This window comes from Benincasa hispida, chromosome 6 (genome assembly GCF_009727055.1).
Source record: "Benincasa hispida cultivar B227 chromosome 6, ASM972705v1, whole genome shotgun sequence".
Taxonomy (NCBI): domain Eukaryota; kingdom Viridiplantae; phylum Streptophyta; class Magnoliopsida; order Cucurbitales; family Cucurbitaceae; genus Benincasa; species Benincasa hispida.
The window spans coordinates 42,318,919-42,329,199 of NC_052354.1; the positions used below are offsets into that span (position 1 = coordinate 42,318,919).

General features: G+C 35.2%; 1 protein-coding gene across 2 annotated transcripts; it reads left to right on the forward strand.

Moving 5' to 3' along the window:
• The first annotated feature begins 1,392 nt into the window (after nucleotides 1-1,392).
• On the forward strand, nucleotides 1,393-9,721 carry LOC120079559 (ubiquitin carboxyl-terminal hydrolase 23). Of its 2 annotated transcripts, XM_039033787.1 has the most exons (12): nucleotides 1,393-1,608; nucleotides 1,690-1,911; nucleotides 2,797-2,911; nucleotides 4,204-4,314; nucleotides 4,484-4,656; nucleotides 4,777-5,106; nucleotides 5,909-6,034; nucleotides 6,159-6,767; nucleotides 6,872-6,970; nucleotides 7,064-7,751; nucleotides 8,401-8,491; nucleotides 9,285-9,721. In XM_039033787.1, the coding sequence occupies exons 1-12, from the start codon at nucleotides 1,597-1,599 to the stop codon at nucleotides 9,442-9,444; spliced, it is 2,736 nt and encodes a 911-aa protein (XP_038889715.1). In that variant the 5' UTR covers nucleotides 1,393-1,596; the 3' UTR covers nucleotides 9,445-9,721. The 2 variants fall into 2 exon arrangements, with proteins under 2 accessions (XP_038889715.1, XP_038889714.1); XM_039033786.1 differs by having other exon boundaries at nucleotides 1,393-1,911.
• Nucleotides 9,722-10,281: the final 560 nt, after the last annotated feature.

Below are 10,281 nucleotides of genomic sequence, written 5' to 3' on the forward strand. Positions count from 1 at the left end.
ATGAGGTCCTCTCTCGCCACAATGATCTACTCTCTCAACTTTCATCTCTCAAGCACGCTGAAAATGCCCTCTCCACTGTTTGATCCAGTGTGTCCTCCCTCAAATCCACCATATGTCACATTCGATCGAAGTTTTCAGAACCTAGCAATGTCATTTCTATCAAGACTATTTAGTTCTCCAATTTTCATCAAACTATCGAGCTTCTTCTGCATATGATATGTGCCATTTATTTGTCGAAGAAGCTCAAGGACCTTGCTTCTGCATCTGCTGATGAGTCGAAGAAGTTGGATCTTGCTAACGTCGCCCAACTGCACTACTAGATCTCGAGCCCTTGTAATGAGTTTGACCATGAGTTGAAATGGGTTAAAGAAATTGGGAATAAATTAAGAAACGAGCCTATGAAGGTTTTGGAGAGAGGAATGAAGAGTCTAAATCAAATTAAGGCGGGGACTGGTTTGTAGGTTTTGGAGAGAGGAATGAAGGGTCTAAATCCAAAGAGTCAGAGGCGGGGAAGACGAAGAAAAGGAAGAGGAAGAAGCGAGAAGATGAGTAAATTTTACTATTTTGTGTAAATATTTTCTATTTTTAAAAATATCCCTTCAATAAAATAAAATTTAGTAAAGAATTCATAAATCATTCAATTAATTTAGAGCTTATTTGCATCTCCAAACTATAACTAATTTTAATTTATTAATAACTTTTTTTTTGGTATATGTATTTCATCCTAGAAGATTAAAATTAAGGAAAATAACACAAAATATGGGAATAAGAAGTTAAAAAAAAAACTTTTTTGAAGCAAAAATACTTGAATGCTACCATTTTTTTAAAAAATATATATTTTAAAAACTATTTAAACATTTTTATAAAAATTGATGAAAATACACTCTAAAATCCATTTTGAGTGATTGTCTAACACTTCAATTTTTTAAAAATAATTTTTAAATTAAACACTTAAAAATGCATTCCAAACACATTATAACTCTAACAAGGTTGAAAATTGCGATAAAGTTAAACTACACATTGAAGAAAAAAGGAAAAAAAATGAAAATCCATTGTTTTTAAATCACCATATTTAGATAAAACTTCAAAAAAAGAACCTTTCTAGGGTTTGATTTGATATTTACAAAAACGAGCCCTAAATTTTCTACGTGTCATATTTTGATTTGTTGCAATCAGATTCCAACGCAAGGGGTGATAAACAGGATGAAAATACTGTTTTCTCCTTAAACTCAACACGTGGCACTCATCCGTTGGTCAAAATCATCCAGAATTCTCCGACAGGGAGAAGCAATACTCAAGTGTGACGCGCCACCGTAATCGCACATACACCCGACAAATTAAAAAAAAGGAAAAAAGAAAAAGAAAAAGACTTCTGTAGGGTTTAATACTGGCTCCTTCGCCTCACACTCTCTTTCTCTTTCGCAGAAGCCGTGCTAACGCGCGAAGGCTCTGCAAATTAATCTCCTCCCGTCCCAATCCCTCGATCCTTCGCCTTCTCTCGAGGAATTTTCCACGATTTTGTTTCTCAAAATTCGGTTTAGAAACTGATTGTTGTTTGGATCTCTTTGGAATCGCGTTTTTCTCGGTGGCTTCCGAATGGCTGACGGGGTTGTTTTCAAACCGGGCTTTGATGATAATCAGTCGGATTGTCCTGAGACATCGACTGATTTAGTGTTTTCTCTGTTTCAGAAGAGGGTGGAATATGTTCCGGCTAGGAGAACTTTCAAGGGGTTTGATAACGGCGGCGGCGATTTTGAACTCACGACGCTAAACCCCAGTAGCTCGTTTGGTCAGAAATCTGGTTCTAATGTGGATCATACAGCTCCAAAGGGGAAAAAATTAGATGGGTCTGAGCTTTTGGAGAATGGGTTGGACCCCGAGCTCAGTTTCGAGATCACCTTTCGCCGAATTGTAAGTGGCTCCATGACTTATTTTGAGGTTGTGTCATTATGTGTTGGTTTTAAGACTTTTGGCAAATTGTTTGATTGATTGATATGTATCCATTTATTTTAATTTTATCAGTTTTTGGTTTGGAGCCAGGTTTGATGTAGGCTGGGCATTCTCTCTTCTTTTCATTGTACTCTGTTCAGTGGCTTTATGCTCTGTCTATTTGTAGTTTAGAGTATATCTTCAGAATTCTTGAAAACTGCCGTTTTGAATCTCATGCTCATTGCAATGCTAATTTCGGACAAATTGGTTTTGTTGCTGCCTTGCTTTTCTTGCTCCCTAATCTTGCCGATTACTCTATAATCTATTCCTTTTGCATTCTTCGTTATATGTATTTCTTACCAGAATTATATACCATATTCTTTAATTGCAAGTAAACGTATCATACATGTTGTTTTCTAGTTTTCATTGAATACTTTTTCCTACATAGTTGAGGAATTCATGGTCTTTCTGGATGGGCTACGGTCCAGAGCATTGTAATTGGTAGTTTACTTACCATTTTCGTTCCTATCTTTTTTTTTACTATCAACTTTTATGCAATTGGTATACTTTCCTTCTATGTTTATGTTTGTTATTAATAGCCACGAAAAATCAACATTACATTTCCACACTGCTCATTTTGCAAATACATTTTTGAACCTCGGATGTGTATGATTTGTCTCCTTAAATTTCTAAATGCATATCTTTTGTTTTGTATTTTTTGGCAAATAAGGTTATTTTCTTTTCACTTCAGTTAATTTAGGTGGCTCGTGATTCTTTATTGCGCTTGCCATGTTATTTTCTCAAGTCTGAATATCCACTTTTTACCTCCGGAATCAAACTTAAGGACTATGGGGTTACCTATCGCAGGGTGCTGGTTTGCAAAATCTTGGGAACACCTGTTTTCTCAACTCAGTGTTGCAGTGTTTGACATATACAGAGCCTCTGGCTGCATATCTTCAAAGCGGGAAGCATCAAAATTCTTGTATGTTACTCTGTTTTCACCTCGTGCTAAAATTTTGGCACAACGAATTTGCATATGATTTAAAATTTTATAGATTTGATAGAATTTTGAACAGGAAGACATTAATGACTGCTTTTTTACTAATGGCTTGTGAGGTATATTATATGCATAGTTCTATACTACTTTAAAAATCGTGGGCAGCATATAATTTAGTACAATAAATGTGGGGTGGGGATTTGAACGCCTAACTATAAGGAAAGATCTGATGGCTGAACTGCTAAGTTATGCTTATGTTGACAGTCATGCTTTAAATTTATGCTAAGGTTGTATTCCTTAATTCGATTTAGGCCATGTTTGTTTCCTTGAAAACATAATCCATCAATGGTAATCTAAAAAGTGGACCCATTTGATTACATTTGTTGTTGTTTATGTGTGTTCTGTAATCCTAATGAAATATGGGGCCCACAGTCAAATCTGTAATCAACAAATGCAATTTGATTGCGAAACTGAGGATGATCAATTTTGTTGTATTTGGAAATTACATGGGACCTAAATACTGTTACTATTACCGTAGGAGAATTATCAATTTGTCATAATTATTGTTATCGTTAGTGATTGGCCCTAAACGGTAACGATAACGGTAAGAAGACAATGATACCGGACAATGCAAAGTAAACAGTCTCAATCATAATCAAATTACTTTTGCAAAAATGCCTAAGGGCTTGTTTGGGAGGCTTGAATGTAATCAAGATTACTAGGAATCAGGATTATGATGAAATGTTAAAACCGATGTTGAAATGGGATCACGAAGTGCGAAAAGCGTGAAAACGGTGGGAAGAAGGGAATGTAATAGGGACTACAAACTATACAAACTGGGCCCAAAGCTCTCAATCCAAATGTTGACTTGGGATTACAACCCATTACAAACCCGTTACATTATAAGCTCCCAAACAGCCCTTAAACAAACGTCAACAAAAGCAATCCAATTATATTTGCGATTGAGTCCCATTACGATTGATATATCAATGGAATCCCATTATGATTACACCAATTATGATTACGGATTGGTAAACATGCCCTTGAATCCAGTTCCCAATTATCTTGAGCTGGTATGATGTATTCTCTGTAAGCTAGCGTCTAAAAGTGACAAGCAGAAATACAAATAATGCAACCTGTCCTTCTATGCAAAATTTGGACTTATACACATGGGAGGATAGGAATAGGATAACAAGCTAATATGCTCTTTTTCTTGTCTGCATTAAAATTTTTATGCTTGGTTTTACTTGTCTAATTCAGTTTCCTAATTTGTGAAGGCCATGTAGCTGGATTCTGTGCTCTATGTGCCATCCAGAAGCATGTCAGCCGTGCTTTGCAGTCGAGTGGGAGAATATTAGCACCAAAGGATCTTGTTTCTAATTTGCGATGTATCCTTATCATTCACTATACTATAGTCATTTTAATTTTTTAGTGTTTTGTTTGAGATCTTTGAAAATGGTTAACTGTATCAATAACGGATAGGGGAAAAAAAGGTTAAGAGGAACTTTTGTTATGTTCTTCACATTGGATTTGTTAATTTCTTAACCATGCTCTTAGGTATATCTCGTAACTTCAGAAATGCTAGACAAGAAGATGCTCATGAGTACATGGTAAACTTGCTGGAATCGATGCATAAGTGTTGCTTGCCTTTAGGCCTGCCAAGTGAATCTCCTAGTGCCTATGAGAAGAGTTTGGTACACAAGATTTTTGGTGGTCGCCTCCGAAGTCAGGTAACATATTATTTACGATCAGTCAATGACTTGAAATGGTGGAAAGAGGAATAATGTCTTAAGGTGGCATCGTCCTCTATGTTAACTATTCTGTGACGTGATGGCTGTACATCATTTCAGGTCAAATGCATGCAATGTTCTTTTTGCTCCAACAAATTTGATCCATTTTTAGATCTAAGTCTGGACATAGTGAAGGCTGATTCTATTTATAAAGCATTTAAAAACTTCACCACTCCTGAGCTATTGGATGGAGGGGAAAGGCAGTATCAATGTCAACGATGCAAGCAAAAAGTTAAGGCTCTTAAGCAGTTCACAGTTCACAAGGCACCTTATGTCTTAACTATTCATCTCAAACGATTTCAGTCATACAATCTCGAAGAAAAGATCCACAAAAAGATTCATTTTGGTCCTACGTTAGATCTGACACCTTTTGTCAGTGGTTCCTATGCTGTAAGCTTCTCATACATACACATTTGATCTCATTTGGCTGTTGTTGACTTGCTAGCTGTTTATTGTATTGTGCATCATTAGCTTAATAATAGTATGCTGTTGGAAGCCTAACTATTCAATTTCCAATAAAAAACTTAATCATTCAATTACTACATGATATTTGTATTTTAATTCTAACTAAGTTCAATCGTACATAATGTTCTCCAACAAAGGCTTCTGCAATTTCATGCACATTTTTATGGAAATTTATGTTTTCAGCTTCTAGTTCTAGCTGATTGCTGGATCGCTGCTAGGATAATACATCTGTAGCTAGCTTACACATGAAGAGGGAGAAAAGAGTTTATGTGGAACTTCTTGGGATAAAGAAAATGAATGAGAAGTGTGTTAGACTCTGGATTTTGGAACACATTGCCTTTTCTATTTGCCTTCTTTCATTATGACAGTGATACTCTTCTATAAGAATTTGTTCCATGCTTGTTAAACATACCTTTCCTATGATGTCTTGGTAGGTATTTTATTTTCTGAGCTTGTTGTAGTGCATTAAGGTGTTGTGTTGATGATCAAATATTTATATGACTGTATTGTTAATCATGAAAAGTTAGCATTAAAGGGGGGTTTGGTGCTGTCATAGTACAATGACTACATCAAGTTACCATTGTTTTTGTCTACTCAAATTTGGGATGTTCTAAAATGTATAATAGTCATATCCCTTGAACCTGTGCTTTATGTTTTGGCTTTCTTTATCTGTAGCTTTATGTGCTTATGCATTCTTAAGGTTTTACTGAGCTTCTTGCATTGCCAGGATGGAGCCTTGAAGTACACTCTTTATGGGGTTCTGGTCCATCATGGTGGTAGCACCCGTAGTGGTCACTATTATTGTTATGTTCGAACATCCAGTGCGATGTGGTATGCCCTTGATGACAATCGGGTATGTGATATAAAGTTAATGGTTCTACCCGAGTGAACTGTGTTGTTTTCTTTTCATGAAATGTGAATAATTAAGAGATGAAATTTCTATCTGAACTTAAATTGAATTCATTTGCGTGTCACAGGTTTCACATGTTGGTGATAGGACAGTTTATGAGCAGCAGGCATACATGTTATTTTATGTACGGGACCGAAGAAAAGTTGTTCCAAAGAAACCTGTTGATGTTGCTTTGAAAGAGAATATGAGAACATCTACCAATTTAAACAGAACTGATTCCATTGTCAACCGAGATTTGAAGGATAACCGTGTACAAAATTGTACATTTGAAAAGAAATTAAATGAACCTATCAATGATGGATTGATAAAAGAGTCAAAAGACTCATCAAACGAAGGTCCATCAAAAACAATTTCAAATAAACCATCTGTCCAGATAGAAACTGAACTAGCAAGTAAAGGGTGCTTGGTACCTGAGACAGTATCCATGGCAATATCTTCGAAGGAAGTCTCACCACAGAAAACATCTAACAAGGATATTGTTCCAAACTCAAGTTCAGCAGTAAATTTACCAATGTTACCCAGATGTATGAACAGTAACTTACATGTTACTAGTTCCGAAAGCTCTTTGGCCAAAGTAGATCATATAGATATCAACCATGTCGACAGAGGCTTGGGTGTCCAAGTTTCTACTTCTCTCAATCTAATTGATGCCAACACATCTGCCATCCTGCAGGCTGTAAGTTTATGATTCGTTTGCATTTCTTTCAGGTTGGAGTATTTGTTGCCAATTTGATTTGCAAAAAACCGATTTTGTTAAGAAGCTTTTGGTTTCACGTGCAGAATGATAATGCTGCTTCAACCCAAGAGTCTGGCTGTAAAACGTTAGAGAAATCTGACCCTGAAATATTACCAAGTCAACAAATGTTGGAAAGTAGCAAGGTGCATCTTTATATTCCATTGAAATGCCTCAGCCTTCAACACAATGTTAGTTGCCTTGTTTCTTCAACTTATTCTCGTTCATCTTTTTCCCAGTTTGGTGATTCAAATCACATTTCTGTTGGTAACTCGACTTCTGGGGATGTTTCTAATTGTAAAAAGTTGATGCCTGATGAGTCAAATAAAATATCAAGTTCAACTATGGTAGAGGGACCTTTACTTTCAAAAACTCTTGATTCCAAGCATGGCAGGAGATTGAAAAGAAAACATTTGAAGTACCATTTGGGAAGCTTGCATCTCAGCTCAAACATTCTTTTCAAGGCATCTTTAAGCCTGTGTAAGAAAAAGAAACATAGAAGGAAAAAATGCCGATCTGCAGTCTTCAAATGTCCCACTGGGGGAAGTTTGTTCAGTAGAGATGACATGTCATCTGATTTTGGCCCATCTACATCTGAGAAATCCAAATCTGTTTACTCGATCTCAACTTGCAAGGCCAGGAATAAGTCTAAGCATGGTTTTAGAGACAGTAATGGTAGTTCTGCAAGGAAAGAAGATCTTAAAGTGGAGTTGCCGACTGATATAGTTGATAAAGAAAGTGGAAAGAGAAGGACAGAGGCAGGTTCTGCCCCTGCAACCATGAATCAAATGAACTGTAGCACTGACTCTTTCATAGTGGCTAATCACAATGACTCCATCAAAGCAATTTATCCAAAAGATAGAAAAAGAAGTGTTAATCAAGATGGCTTGCATCATGTTCATACCAACGGTTTTCAAAATACAGTTGGTAAGCAATTTCCTACATGTTCCTGCATTTTCTTTTTGTTATGCTTTAGGTCTGGAAACATTTTTCTCTGACGCTTGTAATGAACCAGTTTTAATTGCATGACCTTCTTGCTATATGATATGTAAATTCTACTTCATTCGAGAAATTCTAACCTTTGCTGTGGTAATATTTCTTATATTTCAAAACATTGTAGATCTATCAGAAATGATGCCTTTTAGACTGGGTCTTAAGATATCTGTTATGCACCTTGACCTCTGGAAAGGTGTTCTTTAACCATATTCACATTTATATTGTTATACACGAGCAATCTGAATCTCATTTTAAAATAGGTTATTCAGTTGAGCACTCCCAGGTTTTGATAATTTCCCTTTTGTAACTTTCCTTTGTTATGATTGAATGACCGACCTTTATTAGACTCAATCCAAACATTGCACATTTTTTCTTCAGCAAGGGCATATTTTGCAGTAATTCAGGGCAATCTTATGAAGCGTTACTCTTCTATTTCTGATGGGAAGATCAAGTGTTGTGCTTTATAATCCTATTAATTTTTTTTCCTACGAGTAATACTATAATACTATTGATTGCAGATGCTGAGACTTTTTACAACTTATTTATATTTCTAATGAGTCAAAAATTGTTTTTATTGCAGTCGAGCAGTGGAATGGGATAGACATGCCTTCATCTGAGAATGGGTTCACTGGTACAGAGAATATTAGCATCGGCTATGTTGCAGATGAATGGTGAGTAAAAAATTTCTCATTGACCTTTTTCTTATTTACTAATGGCTTTGTCAGTTGATTATAGTCCGCTCAAGGGGAAGAAAGTTATGAAGTTGCAAGCTATAGTGACCTTTATTTCAATTTTTTTTCTTGAATATATAGGCATTTAATTAATTTAAAGGGATATCTTTAACCTGTATTTATCTGACAGATACAATAGTCTGTTACCATTTCAATATGATCAATACGAACGTTTGGATTGCTTTTCAATATTCTCATAACTAGATTTACTACTGTTTCTTTTTGTGCTTGTTTTAGAAAGAATGTGTTAACAGCCCAAAGTGGTCAAATTATACTCCCTCTTGCGAGAAAAGGAAGTTTTTGTGGTGAGAGTTTGTGCCATTTAGTGGAGGCTTTGGAAAGAAGGAACAATAGGATCTATAGGGAGCGGGAGAGATTTTTGGATGTTTGGTCTCTTGCTCGATTCTATAATTCTTTGTGGACTTCGATTACAGTACTCTTTTAGTCGGTAGGTCTTATTTTACTTGATTGGAGGCCGCATTTGTAGGTTGCCTCAGTCTTTTGTGGGCTCTCATTTTTCTTTGTTCCTTGTATTTCTTTATTTTTTCTCAATGAAAGCTTAGTTCTCGTTAAAAAGAAACTTAAACGCATGCACAAAAGATAGTATAGATGAAGAGATATTAGCAAAAGGGAAGTTAAGTTTCCAACTCCTAATTATACCGCTTTCTTATATAGAAAACTGCTAAGAAATGTAAGATATTTTGACGATGTTTCTATATGCCAAATTTTATAGGGACGAAGAATACGATCAAGGGAAGAGGAAGAAGATCCGACAATTCAAACACTCATTTGGTGGACCAAATCCTTTCCAAGAGATTGCTACCAAAAAATCACAGTTAAAGAAGCTAAAGCTGGAAAGATCTGGATCTGCAAACGAACCATTTAGGATATGAAGAAAATACGATGTGCCCCGCAGGCTGTAAGTAAGTTCTTACTTGACTTAACTTGCGGGTACTTCTACCAATTTTGATGTAGCATTCTTCTTGGGCTCCATTGATTAAGTGTTGTTATTTTCCCCTTGGGAAAAGAGGGTAGTATTTTAGATGTTTTATATGAATTTAACTCCCTGTTCCTAATATTACTGCAAGAGAATGAGCCAGATAATTGTGTAACTTGGAGATTATTCTATCAAGAATCAGTATGAGTTTTCTGTTTCATGTTTTTCCAAAACAAACTCTTATAATTTGGAAGTTCAAATCTCTATGAAACTGGCTGAAAATGATGTCTTGTTCTATTTTGAAGTATTCAGTCTGTTTTATTTTCAATTTATAACTTTGAAAGTTTTTCTGACTCTTTCTTTGCTGGCACTGTGGCACATTAGGAATTGTGCATAGACATTAAAGATAAATTTATTATCTTTATTGTCTAATGTGCTTTTGATCTAACTGACATCTTTTTAATAAAAAGAATTAAAATATTAGATTGTGGATTAATCCTAATAGTATCTTAAGTTTTCAATTTTGTTAAATAAGTTTGTGAATTTTACAAGATGTCAAATAGGTTAAAAGATTTATTAGATATAAAGTTAACATCATCATACAATTAAATTTAGAGATATATTAAATACAAAATTAAAGATTCAAAGGTCTATTAGTTACGTTCTAAAATTTAAAGGCTTATTAGTTAATATTCGGCTTATTAGTTACATGAATATTGAGTTTAGTAGACTTGAACTTGTAATTTTTTTTAAATTAAGTGGTGCTGGGACCGACCTATCTATTATATTGTAA

Coding starts and splice junctions, on each gene's coding strand:
- LOC120079559 (XM_039033786.1), top strand. CDS start 1,597: ATGGCTGACGGGGTTGTTTTCAAACCGGGCTTTGATGATAATCAGTCG. Junction 1,912..2,796: donor AGATCACCTTTCGCCGAATT/GTAAGTGGCTCC, acceptor TACCTATCGCAG/GGTGCTGGTTTGCAAAATCT. Junction 8,492..9,284: donor GGCTATGTTGCAGATGAATG/GTGAGTAAAAAA, acceptor CAAATTTTATAG/GGACGAAGAATACGATCAAG.